The 23512-nt window shown below is 40.3% G+C and overlaps 1 protein-coding gene across 2 annotated transcripts; it reads left to right on the top strand.

Annotated features, from left to right (window-relative positions):
• The first annotated feature begins 357 nt into the window (after window positions 1-357).
• CHST15 (carbohydrate sulfotransferase 15) lies at window positions 358-20189 on the top strand. Of its 2 annotated transcripts, XM_072871149.1 has the most exons (8): window positions 358-1434; window positions 2200-2539; window positions 6495-6641; window positions 11139-11295; window positions 15405-15561; window positions 18126-18273; window positions 19025-19125; window positions 19572-19698. In XM_072871149.1, the coding sequence occupies exons 1-7, from the start codon at window positions 847-849 to the stop codon at window positions 19102-19104; spliced, it is 1617 nt and encodes a 538-aa protein (XP_072727250.1). In that variant the 5' UTR covers window positions 358-846; the 3' UTR covers window positions 19105-19125; window positions 19572-19698. The 2 variants fall into 2 exon arrangements, with proteins under 2 accessions (XP_072727250.1, XP_072727249.1); XM_072871148.1 differs by lacking the exon at window positions 19025-19125 and having other exon boundaries at window positions 19572-20189.
• The last annotated feature ends 3323 nt before the right edge of the window (window positions 20190-23512 follow it).

Raw genomic sequence — 23512 nt, 5'->3', positions numbered from 1 at the left:
ACACTGTCCAAAAAAGCTTCCATATTTAAAGAGCAGATTAAGATCTGTTAGATATGTTAGTGAGCAGCTGAGGGAAGTCGTGTAGTGTTACCTGTGGTAGCAACTGTTCATTGATGTGAGCAGATGGGTGCTTGAAAAGAAAGGGCAACTCACCGTGAACTTGAAGCCAAACATTTCCTGGGGTTAATATCATGAGTGCTGTAATTAATATACTTGGCAAATAGAAGACATCTTTCAAATAGAGTTGTGAAATTACTTGTGGTAGATTGTACTTTGCTATGGCTTTGAATAAAGGTGCATGTAGATATTATGTCTGCTGTTCTGTGTGTATCTATATATATGTTTTTGTTTCTTTAGGTTGTACAATGCAAATCTTTGAAACCGTCTCTGGGAAGATGAAGCTTCCACTAGCAGTGTTTTGGTTTGGAACCTGCTTGTTTTAAGAATACCTGGGAATTTCTACCCATATTTGCCTATTCCAGTGTAAATCAGAGGACAATGAGTTATTTTTATTTTTTGCATATTTTCACGCTACGTAACAATTTTTCTTCCTTCTCATTTTGTTCAATGGGAAAAACTTGAGCCAGCTGTGTAGCTGATTCTTACTTCACCACATTCCTCTTACTGAGCCAAATTCTTGAAACCACGTCCACAGTACATCTATTTTTGTATGTTGGTTGTTGGTTTTTTTTCTTTCTTTGTATGACATATGTCACTTTTTGAGTGCTTTTAACTATTCTGGTTTGAACCTGTCCTTTTGCGTTGCTGAGTAGTCGTAGAATCACTCAAGGAATTAAATAATTTCAGCCTTACAGAAGATGACTCATATGCTTCAGCAACATTTTTATGGCTGTGCTTGGCTCATTAATACAGGAGTTTAACAGTAGTAATATGAGGTATTGCATTAATTGTTGCATACATTTATTACCAAATGACTTGCACAGACAGTGTTTCAGATGCCGCGGACCTAATCATAATAACCAGAAGTGTCCTGTTTGCAAAGGAGAAAATAAGATCCCGTTGTACACCGATAGCAAGCAGATGAAGTTGCTTGCAGTTCTGGAAGTAAGGACTGATCACAGTGAAAGCTGGAATGGATTTTTCTGCTTGAGGAAGGGGAAGCTATGCAGCTTAATATTTGGGTTGATTATAATGACTCTAGTGATGGCATCCTACATACTGACTGGAGCCAAGCATGGCCTGTTGTTAATACCATCTCCCTTCCATTACGGACCTTTTACTAGCAATCCAAGCTTAATGGACAATGAAAGCCTTAGTGACATGAAAGACCATTACCAGCCTTCTAAAATGAATATTTCATACGTCAAAGATTATCCAAGCATTAAATTAATTATTGACACTATTACTTCAAAGATAGAGTTTATAACGAGACAGCGCCCTGATTTAGAAGAGCTGAGGAAACAAGAGCCACATGTAAGTATGAATTAAGTGTTTCTGAAACTGCTGTATACTTGCTTATTTCAAGACTTTTGGGTCAATCTTTTACTGAGATAAAAAAAAGTGTAACTGCTCAGATGTTCATATAGAGATTTACACCATCTAGAGCCTCCTGATTTACACCAGCTGAAAAGCTGATATTGTAGGTCACATCCTTCTGAGTCATGGGCAAAATAGATGAGTTATAGAAATGGTCTTGACACCTGAAAAAATCAGGCAGACTTCCAATAGCTGTACAATCTCATTGAATTTTTACCTCGTCTCATGCAAAATCATTCTGACTGACATTTGCTGGTCACCTTAAATGATAAATAAGAAAGGAGCCTTTCTAATATCTGATTACCAGTGTGAAAAACCCAGTCGGAAAACCCAGTCATTGCAACCTTGTATTTCAGAGTTAAAAACTGGAAGTTAATTTGATTTGAGTATTATGTGTTTGACTTTAAAAATTAATTCATGGGGCTGCAGGGGAGTTGGGGGATTATTGAGGTCCCTTCTGGCCTTAAAATTGAAGGATTTCTAGATGTCCTCCTCTCCCAGTCCAGCTGTTTGTACAGGATTTGGTTCCAGGGTCATCAGAAGAAATAAGTTAGGTCGACTTTGTAGTTAAAAAATGAAGGGTTAAAAATGTCCACATAGTATTTCTGTTGTTTCTGTTGTGTTCTCTTACTGTGCTATGTTAGAAAAGTATAACTGTCCATTTTTTGCTGCCTTGACTGAAATTGTTGTTCTTTGTTGCAGATGTTTTCAGTAATTCCTAATAAATTCCTTCCAAATAGCAAGAATCCTTGTTGGTATGAAGAGTACAGAGGAAACACAACCACAGATCCTTATGCAACAAACTCCTATGCACTGTATTCAAAGCGCTTTCGAACCATATTTGATTACCTCAGGAAGGTATTTTGGAACCACTTGTACCATTACAAGGACAAACACTACCGCCTGCGCTGTCTCCCCCATTTCTACATCATTGGCCAGCCCAAGTGTGGGACGACGGACCTGTACGACCGGCTCAGGCTGCACCCCGACGTTCGGTTCTCAGCAATCAAAGAACCCCACTGGTGGACAAGAAAACGGTTTGGTGAGTGAACGTGTCCTCTGGTATTCAGGCAAGCTGTCTCTATTAAACTTTGACATTTCTTGTATATATTTGGGATGAAGTTTATGGATTTGCTCCATATTGGCTTACCTTGAAACCATTGGAGTTAATAGTTTTGAAAAATCCAGGTGATGGATGCTTAGTAGGTTCCAGCCTGCTTTTGTTTAATGATGTTTTGGGTGAAACCTTGAGATGATGCACATTTCATTTGGTTTATTTGCAGTGGTTTGAAAAATCTAGGAAAAAAATAAAAACACTAGATAAAACCAACCCTGTGAATTTGTAAAGGCAGGAAGAGGAACTATTAGGTTGTGATGGGAGATTTAAAGAATGACAGTGATAGTTTTGTGTTGCAAAATTCTGTAAAGACTTTCTTACATGAATAAATGATGGGTCAGTATTTGAAATGTGGGTGGCTTCAGTCCTTATGGTTCAATAAATACAACTGTGCTTTGTGGTAGGAGCTTCATTAGTGTTGCAGCTCTAGTCAAGCACTGAACAGTAGAGATGCTCTGCATGAGAAAGCTCTCTCACACCGAGGAACCTGCACATATTTTTGATGCTCTTTTCCTGGGTGACATCAATATTTCATGAGGTGACCCTTCGTCTCTGAAGGCAGACTTAAATAGTTGAGGTTATGGCCTGCTGGAGCAAGACGCATCCACCCCTCGTGATTGCACCTTCAAAGGGTGTCCAAGGGCCGTGGGGCGGAGTGCATCGTTTTATCCATCTGAAGTATTTATGTCCTTCTTGTTCTCTCTTCCCCGGGTGCCAAGGAAGGTCAATCTTGTGGTTAGAGACTAGATGAGACGCAGAAGACCCAGTTTGAATTCCTGCCTCTGCTGTATGCTTAGTGCTTTCCTCTAAATGTGGATGCGTATAATGCTTTCTGTATTCCACCCAGGCTCTTGGTTTTCCCCACTGTTGGGTCTAGCTATTAAGTGCTGGTATGCCCTCACTTGATATGACTTTGGTATCAAAGATCACAGGCTTTTCAGTGATATTACTACTTCCAAGAGGAAGATACTGGTTATTTTACGGTGACATTATCTTCACTTCTGTTTCCGACTTGCTGTTGCTTTACTGCAGACACTGCCTTTGGAACGAGGAAAAACCTAGCACTGTGTGGTAGATCATTCGATTATGACTTTGCATCACTACTTTTATTTGGTGCTTTTCTAAGCTTCCGTGAAATGGGAAACTATCTTTTCTAATGAACTGCCAGGGCTAACAGCAAGGAAGGACACTTTCTGAGGGACCGGGACACCTGCAGTGCTGCTTCTGTTCTTTATTTCAGGGTCGTACCTTCAATTCTTTATGTCTCCTGCATGTGGTGTTGCCGTTTCCGTCTCCCTTCCCTGTGCCCTGGAGCCCAGAAGAACCTCTGAGCTCCTGCAGAAGGGGGCTTTGATCCTCACTGCTCAATGAGGAGGACGGCTCAGCCACAGAGCTGGGATTTCATATTTCTCATAGAGAAATAATTTTGCTGTGTCCTTAGAGTTTGTATTTTCTTCCTTTGCAAATGCCATAAGAAAGTGGCTAAAATACCTTTTAAGACATTTTCTAAATGTTTGTTATAAACTAAGAGTTACAGCAATATGATGAAAATACAGTTGTGCTTTTGAGATAATTTGGTTCAGTTTCGGAGATACTCCTAGGAGGTACCAGTGTGAATGGGGGAGCTGGGCTAGTTACAAAGTCAAACAAGAGAAGCGTCGTGGTGTCCCCTGAAGTCCCACGAGAAGGCACTCGTTTATCACAGTCAGCGGCTGACTGAAGACAAATGGTAAGAATTACCTCCTGACCTGAAGGTGAAAAGTCAGATCAGTGAAGAAAGGGGATTTTACACTTGGACGTCTTCCAGCATGAATGCCGTGCTGCTTGTCTCTGGGTGTGTAGATGAAGGGACTGCCAGCAAAACCATCTGTGGAAAATCGTGTCTTCCATGAGAGTGCTGGCAGGAAAGGCTGGACCGAACTGATACGTTAGGCTAAAATCCTTTATACTAAATAGTTCTCTGCATCTACATTAGCCTCAACATAAATATTTGGAATTAATATTGGAGGAAGTAGTGCATTCAACCTCACTAAAGCAAGACTGGACTCACTAAAGCAAGAGTGGACTCACTAAAGCTCAGAACTGGACCTACCAAACAGGCAGAAGAGTGTAAGAAATCAGGCTAGAGTGCATATAATTTGAGAACAAGGATGCATTCCTATCTCTGTGCTGGCATTCACAAACTCTCCAATTGCATGATCTTGTGGTCAGCCACTGGGGACCAAGTGCAGATCCTTGAAGAGAACTTTCTTTGCATAATTAAATTTTTTGAAGTTATTTTGTAAAGCTGAAGAATGAGGAAAGATTGCAGAGCTTGGGATGTCGTGGGAGGGTGTTGAGATGACCTTCTCGTCATCATCTCAGGCTGTCTGCCATTGAGAATGGAAGATTAAGTTTTGCTCCTGGTGGCTCAGTCCTTTCTCTCTGCCCGAACAGTACATTAGCTAATGGTTACTATTTTGGAAAAAAAAAGAAAAGAAAAAAAAAGAAAAAAAAAGAAAAAAAAAAAGAGAATATGACAAATAGACTAACAAGTGAAACTGAGACAGCCTTCTTATAAGCCAGCTAGTGGGTATGACTCCTGTGCTCCTGGCTATTAACTTGGTTTAGTTTGTAACATTTATCTGGAGAAGAAAGTCTCTTTGTTCTATGGCATTCTCTGATTCAGTGGATTTTTATGAGACTGACTAATTTCAGCTGAAGCTAAACAGTTCTTCTGGGGAGGCCCCATTTTGCAAATCACCACTTTCCTGTTCTGCTGGGGTGGTTGATGCTCTACAGGACGTTGTCCCAGCTTGACTGTCTCCCTTTCCTGGCTCTTAGCCACAATTTCTATTCCCATGAGCGGGGTGGCAACAAACCAAGGCAGTCTGTAGCACCATGCATGTACCTTTTTTTTTTTTTTTTTTTCTTCCCCCTCAAAACAAGTCAAAATACACTGCTGAGCTTTCTTCTACCCTCATTAAATCCCACTTTCCTAAAGGGATAAATCGGAGGGAATGGACAAAAGAACTCCCTTGCTGAGCTTTCCTCTCACATAATTGACAATTATTGGCCTTGTGGGAACAGGAAAGGGAGAGCTGAGAAGTCCTGCTCCTTACTCTTAGCTTTGCTCCTTCTCCATTGCCTTCCCACTGCTGTCCTTGACCTCTGCCTGCTTGAGAAACTCTCTTGTGGTATGGTAAGAAGCAAGAATGCAAAGACGAGCAAGGGCAGCATGTACAGAAAGTGGAGAAATGAGACTAGAGTTGGAAAGAAGTGTGGGAAAAGGAGTATAAAAATCACGGATGTGGCTCAAAATGATGAGAAATGCAGGGAGAAGGTGATACTGAACACACCCTGGAGTATAGGGAAGGAGAGGAGAAAAATAAGACGCTATTGTGGAGCTTTGTTGTCATACTTGTGAAAGATAAAAACATGAATGATTTCCCACTTTTCCGATTTTGATAAGTGCACATTGATTTGCATATTTGGCATCAGAGCCTGTTCTCAATACAGTAAATCTAGTGGGAGCCCAATATTAATTCAATTTATATTGGTGCAAATGAAAGCAGAATCTGGTCTTTTATATTCATTCCAAAAGCTAAATTTAGAAGAAAATAAATGCAAGCTATTCATGCAGGAACTATAAAACAGAACACTTAAGATATTTCCCATCACTGTGAATTTATGGTTTAATCGTATAGTATCTCAAATCTCAGCTACTTCGTTATTGGCACTTTTATTTGAGTGTTACACTTCATTCGTCTAATTTTGTGCTGACGTTAGCTGGCTCAGTGCCAGGCATGTCAATGAAGCCATCTTGGTTTACACCAGCAGTTAATATTGCCTTGCTATTTTTTTTTTTTTTTTTTAACTTCTCTCTTTTCACTGTTTTTAGGAATCATTCGTCTGAGGGATGGATTTCATGATCGTTACCCAGTGGAAGATTACCTTGATCTATTTGACTTAGCAGCACATCAGATTCAGGGTGTGCTGCAGAGCGAAGCGGCAAAAGAGCGCGGCAAGATGAACAACATCATAATTGGTAGGGCAAATACAGCCTCTGACATATGTCTCTGTAGCTGGGGGTTGGCAGCGTTCGTAGCTGAGGCATGAGAGGGGCATTTTTCCCAGATGTGAATGGTTCACACCACAGAGCCCCTGACGTTGGTTTTCTCTGGGGTGCGTGGATAGTGCAGAAGTTCTTGCCTTTTCCTGGGGGGTGGTTACTTGCTTTGTTAAAAAGTTGTGATTAACTTTCGAAAATGCCTGAGCAAGCAATAAAGGTCTGATGAACATCAGCATTTAATTAAATCTTTTTTTAAAAAAAAAGTGAGAATGACCTTGGTGACTCCTTCAAACATTGTTTTCATTTTGTTTTCATTATGCGGGGTTTGTCTGCAGCCACGGGATTGTAGCTTCAGGTTCAAATGCTGTAGCAACGTGTCTGGGATAGCACACTAATTGTGATACTACAACATACGATGGGTGCTGTACAAATCCTGTAACTGACTGGAGGCAGTTTCCATGATAACAACACAGCTTCAAATGGCTCTTCTCAAGCTCCAACATAAGGTACATGTAGGAAGAAGGACCACCATTTTTGTGTCATCATCCCTATGTAGCCTATAGTGGACTGAAATAAAAATTATTAAACCCTTGAGCTGCTTCGTAAACAGCAAAGATAATACAGATTTCAAGGGCAGGAATATACAGAATCAAGTTGAAGCTATCTTGCACAGTATTTTTTTTCAGGTGTGGAACCTAGAGGCACGGTACAGGATACTATTTGAATATAATCTTACAGTTTCAGTTGATATTAAATTACCTGACTAGCGTTAAAAATTATTTAGAAATGCTGTTGTGTTGTATCTTATGGGAGTCCATGTTTAGGACCGGGCTCTAGGGTGGGATCCCTGGATTGCTTTCCTTGACACACAGTGGTCGATCCACCGTGCCCATCCACTGAGGTCCATGGTGCCATTGGTTTACAACGCCCATGAGGAACGTCAGCAGAAATGTCCAAATTCTGCTTTTGCTGTCTGCTAAAACCAGAAAACTGAGGGGAAGAGAGTTTTACCAGTCTTACTCTGTCACCTCAAAATTTCCCAGGGAAAGCAGACACATTCCATGAAAATACTGGTTGTGCAAGAGACAGTTCCCTGTTGAAAAGAGACTTTTCAATTAGGCCTGAAGTCATTATTCTACGGAAAATAGAGACAAGATTTTTGCTGCCTGCCCTCAGAGGGAATACCCTCAGAATCTTTTTTTTTGTCTCATTCTAACCAAAAAAAATTAACCTATTGTTGGCTTGATGAAATGGTGACAAAACCAGACACTTGGCTATAGTCACATTTGTTCAATACTTTCTCAGCCTCCATTTAAGTCTATTATTTGCTTTACTAAATATTCAACATTGAGCAAAATTTGCGAGATGGAATCTTAAGAAATGTTGCCATCAAGGACATCTGTGGATTTGCCTCCTACTTACAATAATATCTCCTGTCCTTTCATGGGTGAAGTGCTTATACTAATTAAATTCACTAATCTAATTGGCAACGTACGTCTTTGATTACTTACCTCCTGTTACAGCTTTTCCTAGAGTTCACTTTGTGTTTCTTTTTCCTGTAGTCTCATTTCTTGTTTCATTAAGGTTCTGTTCGCTTTTCTTATTAAGTTTACAGGAAAATTCCTGAATGATTATACTCATTAAGTCAGTCTTTTATGACCTTGGTAAAAAACAAAACAAAGCTAGCTAGTCTAAACTGAATCTGTATGAATATCAGGTTTGCTTAGAATCCTCCATTTTCTTATTTCAGATGACTGGAATGAAAAATCGAATTAAAACTATAAACATTTCAGTAGTTCATCATATTACATTATTTTGAAAAGTTAAGCTTCTTATGATATTATACTTAGTGGGTAATAATTGCATTTTCCCCCAAAAAACCAACATCCTCTTAGAGATGAACCAAAGAGGACAAAACTGATCTAGCCTGAGGCATTCTGAGCAGGACTTGTTTATTTTTGCTCATTACTAGGATAAATTCAGAGGAATGTCTTGTGAAAACACAGTATGATTTTAATCCATTAATGACTGAATAAAGAGGTTATACATCTATTCTTTAGGCAATTTAGTAATTCATATGTTCTTTAAGTCCATAAGAAAATTAATATATTTTTGGATGCGCTGCAGTAATTTGACATAAGAGCTATAGCAGTGATTAATTTATCTCATGTTTAGTATGGCTCGCTCTCTTTGCAGATATTAAATCTGTATCATAAACCAGAAAGGAATACTGTCAAGTTGACAGGAGTATTTTTGGCTGCTTCAGAAAATTAAAATTATAAGGGTCAGCAGAGACCAGAATGATTTTTTTTTTTTTCCTTAATTTTTTTCCCTCCCCTTAATTCTTGACAGTCCTCTTGTTGTGGGAAGATTTGCCTTCTTGAACCCAGGCTATCCTGGACTGACTGCATTAGAGCAGCACCTTGAGTCCCTGTTAATGCTTTAGCGTGATTTGGTTGCGTGCCTGTGATCTTCCCTTGCTCGCGTGCTGCCTGCAGAGTTTTGGTGGTGGCAGCTGATCCAGCTGACATAATCTCTGTGGAGTGGTCTGGTCTGTGATGTTAAAAGAAGCTGCCCGTTTATGTGTAAATGCACTGATTTTATTTAGTTCAGATAGCACATGTGTAAGCAGATGTTCTTAGGTTTGGTCACTATGTGTGAGCTAACAGGAATAAATCCAACAGAGCATCAAATATGATCAGAGGTCTACAGAGCAGAGAAGTATGAAGGAAGATCATAAAAGCTATTCTAGAGAGGAATAGATGGCTTGATATGGTCATAGACTTTAATCTTCGGCATGATTTAGGCAAACATTTTTGAGGGAGCAATTTAAGCCTAGCTGCTCCCGTCACGGAGACGTAGCAGTGACTTTCCAAGGTCGCTCTCATCCCTGGAGTGCACTATTCTGTAAATCCGTGTATGCAAGTGCTCATACCCATTTGCATTATACCATCTTCTGATAGCACAGAAATAGTTGCATGATGCTTTTGTGGTACAGCTATCTCAGCTCTTGTCCTATATTTAGTCTTTTGTGTTTCTGCTTCACCCAGCGTGGGAGCTGGGCTAATTGAGTTTTAATTGACAAGTCAAAGCCCACCGATGATTAGGCAGTGCTTTGGCTAATTAATTTAGAATAGAAAAGCAGAGCTGTGGTGGACGCCCAGCTTTAGCCAATGGACCTGATCTCCTCCTTCTGAAAACAGGCAAAATGAACATGACAGAAGATTAATGTGTTTTCTAACAACTCCCAGACTTTATTAATGAATCACATTATGTTAAGCTGGAGTTTGGAGCCAGTACCTATTTCATGTTGTGTTTTGGCCATCTTTTAAAAACTTTATTGGACTTTCCCAGGAGAGAAAAAACAAAGGGGGGAAATCATGTGCAAGTCTATAAGCCTACAACTTTATTATTTTTTCATCTCATTCCTTTTGATTCAGCAAACCTCACTAACAAGAATTAGCTCTCATTAGACTGTCAAAGAGTGGAAGTTTCCAAAAAGCTTCTGTATATGTTTTATTAAATGGTGGTATCCACATAAATGCCAGTATTGCTTAAAAAAACAGGGAAGATTACACAATTCAAAACATCGAATCAGATCATTTATTTAGCAGTGGAAGCATCAGATACTTTGTTCTGGCAGAGTCATTACTGATTGTGTTTCTCCCTGTAGCATTACTTTCAGAGTAAGCTTCTTCAGAAACTAAGGATATCAGAATCTGGCATTTAACCACATGTGCTATTTATTCTATAGACTTTTTCTTTTGTCTAATATTTAGTAAATACTTATATTTGACTTAAACTACATGAATAATGGTAGTTACATAAAAAAGCTCTGATAATGAGCTAATTCTCAAAAAGGGATATTTCAAACAGCAGTGACACAATTCAGCTCGTTGGTGCTTTTTTTTTTTTTTTAATATTTCCCATGTGCTCACCAGCTCTCCTTTTTATGTTCTAAACACTATTGATCTGCTGGAGTGGTGGGTTCCACTTTTTTTCTTTAGTTTGTGTCAAATTGTACAATTTGTTAGCAACTTACTTCTCTGAGATCAGGAGCATTAAAACCAACCCTCGGGGTGCTACAGAGAGCACGGCAGGTCTTCGGCAGCGACGAGCTCCTGCCTCCTTGCTGGAGGGTTGGTCAAAACCCTGAACAGTCCGTTCCAGCCTAGATCAAATATATTTGCATGTCTTAACCACTAACAGGAAACAGTGTGGTTAGTGGACAGTAATATTTCAGGTGGAATTACATAAAACTTGCCTTAACCGTCACTACATTCACAAAGGTACAAGGCAGTGTGATGGCTCTGGCTCTGGGGAGCATTAGCCAGATCAATTTGCAAGAACGAAGGTATGTTGAAATGAATAGAGTCAATTTTAAACAGTCTACACCAGTTCAAAATTCAGCCGATTTCCACTCCAATACAAAGAAGGAAATGAGTTACTAGCAGAGATGCTTTTAATTTTTAGGGGAGGCCAGTGCCTCGACGATGTGGGACAACAACGCTTGGATTTTCTTTTATGACAACAGTACTGAAGGAGAACCTCCCTTCTTAATCCAGGATTTTATCCATGCCTTCCAACCGAATGCCAAACTTATCATCATGCTGAGAGACCCCGTTGAAAGGTGAGCAATGATCACGTTGCTAAAGTACGCAAGAATATTTTCTTACTATAATAATTTTATTCTCTCTCACTCTCTTGGATGCAAATAAGTGTTCACATGGTATTTCACAGAGTTACTTGGTTTATGATGAGAGCTGCCAAGGGGTTTTGTTCTGTGTATTCTGGCATATGTAATTGCGATAGTGGTTTAAAGAGGGGCATGTGAGTGGAAATGCCACTGCGAGTGCCACGCATGGACACCTGAGCTACTCTGAAAAAAAATAATTTATACGTGGCCAAATGCAATATAACTCCATTACCTGAGCTAATATGCCCTGGTTCTCAGCAGGGCTCACAAGAGTGAGTTTGGCACTGCATTCACATGTCTCGGCATAAGCGGTCCTGTGAAGTGCTTCAATTCCTGTTAAATAATAAGGTCTATGTCTTCAATGATTTAAAGATTGCAAACAGCTACAGGGTCAGCAAATGATGCAAACTTTTTTAAATCTTAAAAATACTTGGTGCAACACTCATATAAAGCTTCACTAGGCAATTTTAGCTTGCACAGCTAACCGCTGCTTAGGAGTTCATCCTTGGTCTTCCTGACTTTGCAATGAAAGGGCTCTGCTTTTGCAAAGGTGCGGGCTGTTCTTGAATTGTGTTAGCCATTGATGTCCTTCTTTCCACTTGCATTTCACTTGTTCTCTCTAGTCTTCCTCCAGGTTTCTAGGGCGTTTCTTTCCACTGTGTCCTCTGAATGAGGATGATAAAGATGAGGGTAATGGGGAGGGTGGAGGGGATGGAGGCCGAGTCCAAAAGGATCAGACCAAGGGGGAGTGAATTCCTTCTCTCTGTAGCTCCATAGGGATATCCAGGATACTTAGGGCTAGGCTCACGGGCAAAGCCAAGAAACACCCAGGAAAATGGAGAAGGGGGTGCAGATGTTGATGGAGACCAGGCTCTGGAGAGGGCTTGGGCACTGGGAGAAGGGCAGGCGCAGGGTGCTTGAGCAGGCAGCCCGTACCCCACTGCCGGGCAGCTGCCCAGAGCGACTTGGCAGCGGGAAGGGACAGGAGCTCCTTGACGAGCTTCCCCTGCGGCAGGGCTGGACATGGCAGGGCATGGCTACTGGTGAGAGACAGAGCTGTGCGAGTACTTCCCATCTCCTATGTCAGGAAATACTTCTCTCAACTTTTAACGGCATCTTCTGACCTCAGGATTTAACAGATGGTAATTTTATGCGAGAGAGCTGGCTGAAGTGGCTTCCTCATGTAAATTCCCGACAAATTCCCTGATTGCTTTAACCACCCTCTGTAATGTGGGCGTAGCTCTTTGCCAGCTTTAATAAGGGTGAGATAAAAAGTCAGCTTCATCTCCCTTACTGCATTTATGATAAATTGGTTTCTTTTTGTTTACGATTCCTTATGTCCTTGTTGCTGATAGCTCATCTGAATTGCAGGAGCAAAAGCAGCCGTGGCAGAAGGGGCAGCCTGGGCGATGCAGGGCAGGGGAGCAGTTACCTTGCAGTAGCCAGGAGGACATGGGTGCTGCACAGGGTCTGGGACAGGGTCTGGTCTAACCTGCACAGGGTCTGGTCTATCCCCTAACAGGGGATATTTGGAGGACATCAAGGTTTGTGATGGTGGGTGTCAATGGCGTCATTATTTCATTGTAATGGATGGTGATTGAGGGTAGTGATTTCAAGTAACCGGAACAGCTGAAATACTAGTCAGCAAAGGTTTTATTTCCAGGCAGATGTCCCCAGAATTAAAAACAGATGGAAAGAAATATAGAAAATCTTGACTGCCCTGCGGAGATAGAACTTGTCTTCAAGAACGTAGTTTTCCATAAGGTGTCAGCAAGTCTTTAAAATGATGCGTTTATTTTAATGGATGATTAGAAATACTAAGCAGTCATATTAAACCTTTTTAAATAAAATTGCAGTGAGGCCCATGCTGTACATGATGCCTGCTGGCTGATTTCCCCCACTAAAAAGCTTTTCACCTGCTCTGCCAGGAGCAGTTGGTCCTGCCATCCCTGGGACAAGCCGGGCAAGCCTGAGTCTTGTTGATGTACACACTCTTCTGCAAGCAGGAGATACTGTTGTGTGCCTAATTTAGTTAAAGTTGGCTGGCTTTGTCTCTTAGCTTCTCCCCAGCTCGTCCTCATACCCTGTGCTAGTGGGGTGGCTCTTTGGTGGGTGCAGCGTGAGGGACCCAGGGTCTGCCATTGCAGAGGAAGAGGACACATGTGGTGCCGTGGTTGTGGTCCTCACGCACTGGTGGGCATTACTTTGAAATAGGATGTCTGACCAGTCTGGTCCAAGCCTGGTACCCTCCCTCTGCTCTAAGATGGAGTTTTTTCATTTAAAGAAAACTGTCTGAAGTGGATTTGCCAGACTGGGAAGAACTGGACAAAAGTCAGAGTCTTCATCTTTCTTAGTTGGTGGCTCCTACAGATAGCATTGAGTGCCTCTGCCTCATTTTCTATAGTTTGCTGTGATTTATCTTTTAAAAAGTGTGTTAAAAATTGAATTAAAAGCATCCTGCAACAAATGTATCCCTTTTCTTCCTTTTTAAATGAACAGAGAGTCTTCATTTGTTTCATAAGGGAATTAAAATCCTGTTCTTGCAAAACACTAGCGTAAATAATGAGTGCAGAGGAGCTATTCCTGTGCTTAAGTGCTTTACTGGATTAGGGCCTAAATTCTAAATTAAATGATGAATTTTTAAGTACCTGTGGAACTCTAGGGAAGTTAAAAAATAAATAAAGTGCAATACAAAAGGTTACTGCAGCTATAAAATGAGACCTAAATAAATAGATTTTTTTTTTAGGTCATTTCTTGGACACCTGTGTTTTTTGAAAGGGGCTGAACGATATCTAGGATTTCTGGAATTGTGTCGAGAGGTGGGTGCTATGGAGCTAGGGAGGCTATGTGCTGCAAACACACTCGGGGAAATGACTTCTCAGGTGTTACAAAACTGTCTCCAAAATATTGCGGTTCTGGTCATAGTTTGTAAGCCTAAATATGAAAGAAAATTAAAATGTCATGTTCAGTGGATGATTCACAGTCTGATATTTATGCTACGTTGGAGCATTTCCTTTGTCTCTTTGAACCATGTTTATCTTGGAAAAGTTTAATCAAGGTTTCAGGGATTAACGCTACAGTAGATATTTTATTGCCTGTAGGTTTTGGGTTGTTTCCCCACCACCGTGCAAAGGGACTTGAATTAAGATAATCTTTTTTAGGTGACATTAAGCAATTGTAACACCTGTGCTAAAAATGTGCAATGAGGGGATACTCCTCTGCTGTAACTTAGAGAAATGCCTGTTGCTGGTGGCTCTGTTCACAGCAGCGGCTGATGCAGGGGCTCTGCTTGCCTGCAAGCTGCCAACGCACATGGGGCCACGTCCTGCCGCCCTCAAAGTAGAGGTGGGACTGCTTGGGGAATGCAGCACTACAGACTGTAGCACAAACGTGAACCGTTCACCTAGCTGTAGTATTTCAGCTTAAAAAAAACAAGAGGTGGAATGCTGTAAATTGGGAGGTTTTGACGGAAAGTCAACATAGAAACAATATGGGATTGGACGTGGAGCTTTCTGCAAGAACTAGGAAATCTGGGCTTCTTCCTATTTTTGATGATGGCCAGCTTGGTAATCACATAAAAATCACTCTTTCTAACCCAGCCCATTCTTCTCTTGGTTTTGATTTCAACTTAAACTTTTGAGGTAAGGACTGTTTCTATCCATGGCAGTGCAGAGCACCAAATATAGAGGGGTACCGATGTCAGCTGAGACCAGTTCTGCTCTTCATAGATAACACAAATTTAAAGTATATACATTTGAAAAATTTGCCTTCAGTGACTCGCACAATTACTAGGGTCAGGTTCTCAAGAGATGCTGACCTTGAAAGAGGGGATGATGTTTAGCAATACCCTGGAGTGGATGTTACTCTGAGCCAAAACTCATCAAAATGAATAGAAAATGTGTCACTGGCTGAACAGGCTGTCGGTGGGACAATGTTACACACATGTACCCTTTCCCTCGATTCATGTAACTGATTGCCATTGTCATGTAAATAAATCTTCTTTCATTTCCTCTGCCATTTACTTACCCATATCTCATTCGCAGATTGTACTCCGATTATCTCTACTTTGCAAGTGCTAATAAATCTGTGGAAGATTTTCATGAAAAAGTGGCAGAATCACTGCAGCTGTTTGAAAATTGCATGCTGGATTACTCACTGAGAGCCTGTGTCTACAACAACACCCTGAACAATGCCATGCCCGTACGTATTTCCAAGAACATTTGATTCCTTGCTTGTTTAATGGTACGTTGTGGCAAGGTTATTAAAATACTGAAATACTGTGCAAATAAGCATCAAGAAATAAAACTTTCTCCCTTTTCATTGTAAAGCAGATGACATATATATGTAAGCATGTAAAAGCTGATGTACTGGCTCAGCTGTCTCCTCAGTCTGTTCCCTGATGAATGCCAACAGTAATAATACAGTCTTTCTATTGTGCAAGCGTATGGAGAGCACATTTAGTGAAGATTACAGTTTAATGTGTAAGCTTTTTGCAGATCTCTCCAAAAAGTAGCTCTGGCAAGGATCTTTGTGGTTCGAAATTGCCTCAAAATCAGAATAAATTATGTATTCTTTTGCAAGAAAAGGCTACCAATAACTAGATAAAACCTTTCTTTTTTTTAAATTGTGTGCATCAGAAAATGATAAAAAGAAATACAGAAAATGCTGGCAGGGGAATGGATAAGTATTACAGGCTCGGTATTCCAAAATTCACATTTTTAGCGTAGAACTGACTTCAGATTTTGCTTGAGGGGGGAAAGTAATATGGAAGAGATTGACTTGAAGTATCACATCTGGCCAGTTTGCCATTCAATCCTATTTTATTTGCTCAGGCTGTAAAGGACTCAGAGGGAATACTTCCCTCCTTTGTCTCCAGGGTGAAGTTATTGCCTCCTCCACTCGATAAAATAACCATAAAAGAGTGTATTGCACAGGCTGGAGCCCCTCAGCAGTAGGGCAAACAGGACATTCCTCTTACTTACCTTGGCAGGTAGGCTGGAGCTGTTGAGAGATGAGCTGTCTTTGATGATAGCCTCCAGGACCTCCACAGACACGAGTTGCTGCCAGGCAGTATCACAGTCTTTTCCAGCCATCTGCTTGCACAAATGCATTTCTTCCAGTGTGGGGAGAGAAAGGCAGCGAGAGAACCAGAAAGAAAGATCTTCCTCTTATCTTCGTCCTCAGGGTGCAGAACCAATCTTCATTTGTTGTCTTAGGCAGCCCTCTGAAGAAGATACTTTTGAAAATGAACAAAGGATGCCTCTTTCCAGAGAGCCACAAGCAGGTGTTCATAATAAAACAGAAATGCTAACTGTGGTCCTCAATGGGCTCTTTTAGCTTCTTCTTCAGCCAAGTTTGCTAAAGTCCGTCGTGTGCATGGTTTGCTATGTATTGAAAAAGTAGGGATTATTTTCCCCGGTGAGCTCATTAGATTGCTAATTGTGCGACTACACCAGAATAATGTTGTTTTGCTATTTGTTAATATATTCCTGAAACAAGGGAGATGTCATAGACCTTGTCACTGCTGATTGATAGATGCTAACCTGTAAAGAAAGGGGCATTTGTCAGCTTATCCTCACTTAGAGTCAGTGAAAAGCATATTACCCGGAGAAACACATGCCGAGCCAGGGTGATCAAACCGAAAGTCCAGATGTGGATATTATCGAGAGGAGAATGGGTTGGGAAACTCTACTGATGACCTTTGATGTGCAGCACATATACAAAGAAGTCTGCTAAACATGGAGGCTTAATATTATAAGCAGCCAAAGACACATATCAGGATGATACATTATGATAATAATGACTTAGCAGTAATTCAAAATATGGCTTATTTTACTGGAATTTAGGTATCGATGTAAAGAAGCAAAAGAGTCTATTGTTATCTGACTTCATTGGTTCTGCGGTAATGCGACTTGAAGACGTTAAGTCTCTTTTATGAAAGATGCTTATGACTTGGGATTCATGTTTCTCTCTTCTGAGCCTGAAGGGATTTAGAAAAATATTTATAAGCACAGTTGGAGGTTGGACTTTTAAGAACACCAGACTACCCTTTTTATGTTTTAACTTGTTATGTGAAATTGAGGAGGGAAGAAAAACAGAGATTGGGTCAGGACAGGCTGAAAAACTGCCTTTTCACATCTCTGGTCTAACATAGTCTGGCGCTCTCATTGCACACTCAGACGATGCACCATTAATACTGTCTAGCAGCCACTGCTACTGCAGCTTAGATCTAAAGCTAATGACTGCAATCAGAGGATAAAGCAAATACAGCCAAATCTAATTCCTGACACCGAATCAGAATATTTGTACTACTCATGGCAGCATGATCTGGTGCAGCTGATAATGAAGGTGAAATAAGCAGCGTAAGGGCCTAAAGAAGGTAGCAGGACTTAACATCATCCCTTCCACTGCTGGCCATGCAGGGGCTGAAAGCCCTCAGTGTCTCCGTGAAGGCTGGGTCATCCCAAGCACGGAGGAGCATGGAGGTGAGGTGGCCGAGCATCCTTCTGCATGGTCTCTGTGCAGAGCCAAGCCCTGAGTAACATTTCTAACCAGTAGAAAAGCCATTTGCAAGGGTTGTCTTAAGCTGCACTGAAAACAAGAGGAAGATTAAAAAATGTTCAGATACTGGCTTTTCGTGGTTCCTCAAAGGCACATATTTGGGATTTTTGCCCAGAAGACAGAGGTGAGTGTTGGTTTGTTACTGCTAGAAGGTTGTAAGATGAATTAATTTTTATTTGTTTTCATTTTTTTTGTGCTTACAGGTAAGGTTACAGGTTGGGCTCTATGTTGTGTATCTTTTGGACTGGCTGACAGTTTTTGACAAAGATCAGATACTCGTTCTTCGCTTGGAGGATCATGCATCAAATGTGAAATACACCATGCACATGGTGTTCCAGTTTCTGGATCTGGGTAGGTGTCTTCTGGGTGTTTTGAGATAAGTGCAAAAAAATCATTATTATCCTTCTTCTAGGTCATTTTTGCTTTATTAAGAGACAAAACAGAAGAAGCATGGGAATCTGTCTTGAAGGATGCATTAATCTTGTTGCCTGGAGTCAAGCAAAATTAAAATTCCCAAATTCCCATAGAAAAGCTGGTGTTAGAAGATCTTAATAAGACTATATCAAGAAAAAAAATCAAAACTATTCAGAATGTAGGGATATATCTTACCATACGGAAGCCAGTCCTGATTCTGAAGGCAGTCAGGGCTTGTTTGTCACGGGCTTATATAGGTGCAAGAGCTATCCCACGTAATTTAAACAAATTGAAGTGCTACGGTGGTGTTCATGCTGTTGCCAACATGCACCGATCCAGAATCTAAATCTGAGTATGACGAAAGGTTGTGTTTCTAGCCGGGGAGAAGGGGGAAATTGTGTTTTTGCTGTGTTGACTGAGACATCTGTTGCTAATCCTTGGAGAAACGCTGGCAGACAAAATGTTGCCCAATGTTGATTTGACAGTAGCAAGAGGATGAAAATGTGGCTGCAAAATAGTCTGGCTGGTCCAAACACTGGTCTAGATCATGAAAAAGTTTGAATGTAGCAGATTGAACAGATGAAGAGCTTGGCTTCTTCTTCCTGAATATGGTTTACACTGGAAAAGTCTGTGGGTTTTTATCTTGCTGAAGTACATTGTCAAGGGCTTACATTTATTCCTGGAATAGGGGCATCGCTGTACCTGTCTACCACTTTGATCCCACTGACAACCCCGAAAAAAACCCCAAAAAAGGGCTTACATGAGTGAGGCTTGTGGAGTTTCTACCAGGTATTAAACAACTCACATCATAAAATGAAATAACAGTGTAAAATAATTGCAACTCCAAAATGGACAGGAAGTTGTATTCAATGTCATAGTTGTTTTCGGAAAACAATTTTTTCCCTCCATGTCGTGGTTTAACCCCAGGGTGAGCGAGCGGCTGTGTGGTGCTTAGTTGCCAGCTGGGGTTAAGCCACGACACTCCAGAAATGATTTATGCTGCTTGTTGTAGAGATGATTAATTAACGTGAAGGGAAAACGTATTATTTCCATATTTACTACCAGTGATTTATTTTACTAATCTAAGCCTGTATTCAATATTCTGAAACATCATCGCTGCTAACACAAATTCCATTTGTCTTCCCTTGGCAAACCTTCTGAGTTAGTCATTTGTCTTCTTTAGAACAGGCATTTTTTGGTCAAATATTTTAAGATAATATTCTATTTTTCCACAGGACCTCTAAGTGAGAAACAAGAAGCTCTGATTACAAAGAGTCCTGCATCAAACACTAGACGACCTGAAGACAGAAGTCTGGGACCTATGCTACCAACAACGAAGGCAATTTTAAGAGATTTCTATAGGCCTTTTAATACAAAACTGGCACAAGTTCTTTTTGATGATGCTTTTTTATGGAAGAGGACATAATATGTAAATTTAGTGCCACAAATACAGTGCTTAAAGGAGTTTTTATTTTTTTAAATTCTATTTTTGTGCGTGGATATTTACATTTTTCCCATTCCAAAGAGAAGCCGGTTGATGAGCTGAGACTCTTACCTTCAGTCAGCACACTTCACGACAGTTATACCACATTTTCCTTGTGAGAATGTAAAGCATCTTGCTTATCAGTTTATTGCAACTTCTTTTACCCCAGCAAAAGAGTAGAGTGGAAAAGCATTAGTACAACGATGATGTCTTACACTCTCCATGGGGATGTTGAAGTTTAACCTTCTCTAAGATGCTGCAACACAGAATTAGCATCAGTTTCCTACAATTACGCTTATAATCTCATTTTCAATATATGTTATTCATTCATTTTTTCAAACTATCAATGTCATTTAGTCATTAAAATTTTTAATTGAATTCAACCTAAATTTTTTTTTCTTTTTGTCAGCATATTCACAAATGGTCTTCACTCGCTGTAAGGTTTCTATGTTTCCTTAATTCTGAAAAAAAGATAAAGAGTAATTGCATTTACATAAATTTCCAAGTCTAATTTATATCTTCAAGATAAATGGACTTTCCTAGCCACAGTTGTTGTGTTAAAAAAAAAAAAAAAAAAAAAAATATTCCTGGTAAGAATGGGTGACTGAAATCTAAACAGCAGGCTACATTCAGTGTTTAGCATAACAAATCCATTTTCTTCCATATTTTGTTCATGTAAATACAAATACGTATCATCTATTCATATCACTCACGCATTTTCCCAGGAAACCACTAACGGACTTGATGTAAAGCCCATTGCTGGCCATGGAGAGCTTTTGTGGAGTTTCCTGTTTGATCGTACACAATTACTCTTCTCCATTGCAAAGGAATAAGCATTTTAAAATAATGAAATCTTGTTATTAAATGCATAAATGAACAGGATGCACAGTATCTTGCATCCTCATAGAAGGGATATGTTAATTAATGACATCTACATTAATTACTGCATCTAGTTAAATGGGACTATATCTACATGTAGATGTAGTCTCATTTAACATCTAGTTTAAAAAGTTGAGATATATAGACTTGAAAAAAAAACATTTTGAAAGCTATGGAGAAACTGGATTGCCTGAAAGCTTTTACTTGACTAAAATGGCCAAATTCTTACATAAATGTGCAATAATTCAATATTTGATTTCAAACACACCTGGTTAGGGTCACTGTCAGCTACAGTCTCCAGTCTTTCTGCAGGTAGAACTGGCCAGCGTAGTCTACTGAAGCTAGGGGCTTTTTTAAGAAACAAATGAAAAAGCTTCCTGTTGATAAGTTCCTTTCAAGGGCCAAACTGATTGTTTCTTCCCTGAATGCGTTTTGAGTGGGTCAAATGAAGCTGGTATCTAGGTAGAGGTATCAAAAGCCCAAAGAATCATCTCTAATTGGCTTCATGTGCCCTTTCAACCTTTATGTTGGACCCCACAATACAGCTGACTGACGGATTCACAAATACATTTACAAATACTAAGGGTAACTATTCACCATCCTCCTCCATGGAGACATGTTATTCACCTCCTGTGTTTCTAAATTGAGACTCAATGCTGAAAACGTCATGAATCCTGAACATTTCACATGTGAATATGATTGATGATATGTGAGATTTTTTTGTAACAGAAATCCATTTCTAGGTCCTTTGCCAACTGGTAATGCACTATTTAAAAAGGATTCAGTCTGGTGTTTGGAAAGCCTAAAGCAAGTAATTTAGAGAAGCAGTTCTAGACAATCAGAACGGATTAGTTCTAGTTCAGAAAAGCTTACAGACCAAAAATGGTTAGAGAACGGACAATGGACTATTTTACCAGTACAAAAAAATATCATGGCAGCATGAATCAGAAAATCAGAATGAAGTCACCACGGTTTGCAAATGTAAAATTTTCAGTCAATAGTTTATTTACGCTAAAGATTTCTGTTGACTCTGAATTAGAGTCAACACTGTGCGGTCAGGATAACTCTATACACAGTGTTTGCTAACCTGATCTGCCATGGTCAAATACTTCCATTTAGTTGTCAGCTACAACCACGATCTAATGATATTATCTTACCAGCCCTAGAAGCTAATGAATGTATCTATCTGTCATTGTCTTTTAGTGTGGGCATTAATTCCATGAACAAATCACACACACTAGTTTGTGCCACACTGATGTATGGTGCTGAAACTCTAATTTCTGCCAGCAGACCTATGCAGTCCGCCAGTGGTCAGGGAGATTCTCTCTGCCCTTTGCCTATGTATATAATCTAAATCAAAACATGCTTCATGGTCAAAATTTCTACTTTAGGCTGAATCACACCCAGCACCCTGCTCGATCAACGTCTTGCCTGGTTCTGACCCACAGGAAGGAGAAGGGTTGAAGGTTCCCTGTACGAAGGTGGACAGTGGTGACCACATGCACCCAAGTGTGGATAAGCTCAACGGAGAGCAGTTGGTGCGCACTGAGTGTCACCACGTTGTGCTTAGCACAATGACACGGGGGAAGGGGCTATAGCTATAGATGATGTGTTAGGAGCCTCTGGTCCTTCCGAAAGTGAAGTCTCCAATGAGGATGCTTTTATGTCTTCATCTCTTTCATGAGCTCCAATTATTTTGGATCTTATTGATCTCCTGATTTAACACAGTGCAACCTTATGTTGTAGGGTTGTGGCATGACTAAATATCAAAAAGTAGCAAATTAATTGTCAAGAGGGCATCTTGGAGGTAAGGATGTTGCTCTCTAGTCCAGACTGTGAAAATAATATTGATCTGGTGACTCAGAATAAAATAAAATAGCATTTGATTTTCTTGAGTGATGTGACAGTGCTGGGTGTCAGACCCCTTGTCTTCATCCACAGAGCAGACAGTGTACCACTGCCATTCTGTGGCTTTACTCCAGCCTCACAGCAAATCTCTACATAGGATAAGGCTCATCCCAAGTTCTTCCAGTTCCTTTTACCATTCTGTTGACTATTCTAGCTGTGAAGGAATTCAATATTCTTGTTATCATTCACTGTAGCACTGAGCTGACCTACATCCCCAGAACAGTAATTTGCTAAGAAATTGGACTTACTATCAAGACAATATATTTTCTTGTTTGCCAAAGCATAGCGGTGGCTCTTTGCAAAGAGCTCAGAAAATGTGTGTCTCATATTGTGTTTCCTCTTATCTCTGCCGAACAAAAGTAATCAGGCAAAGATGCAGCTTTCCTGAGTGCAAAGGCGCTGAGGAAAGCATCGTTCCAAATGTTCTTGCTGCTACTGCAGAAGAATGTGAAATGTGTTTTCTGTAAGACCTTGCGTGTTTGGGCCAAGCACGTTGGCTGGCTGGAAGAAGCACAGTAAAAACAAAGGATCTCCTCCTAAGAAAAACAGGCACTGGTTTACACAGAAAATGATCTGTCGTTATCTGTTGAGTCCAGTGCGCAGGCTTGTATGCTTCAGCTTAATAAACTGAAGATAAACAATGAAGTTGTCACAGTTCTGAATATATCTTTCTGCCAAGAAATTAATCCGTCTTCCAACTAAGCCAAATGCTCTTTCATTAAAGACAAAGCACAACGGTGTCACAAAAAGTTATTCTTGCTAGATACCCCTAACGCAGGCACGTTTAATGATGCATTTTGTGAGCAGATGGATTTTTCTAACAAAAATGCTTGTGTTGCACTACCATCTTGTGGTCAACACCAGCAATACTTTGTGCCGTGGACATGCATGCATTTTTTTTTCTAC

This window comes from Ciconia boyciana, chromosome 8 (genome assembly GCF_034638445.1).
Source record: "Ciconia boyciana chromosome 8, ASM3463844v1, whole genome shotgun sequence".
Taxonomy (NCBI): domain Eukaryota; kingdom Metazoa; phylum Chordata; class Aves; order Ciconiiformes; family Ciconiidae; genus Ciconia; species Ciconia boyciana.
This window is presented reverse-complemented; position numbering and strand designations above follow the sequence as displayed.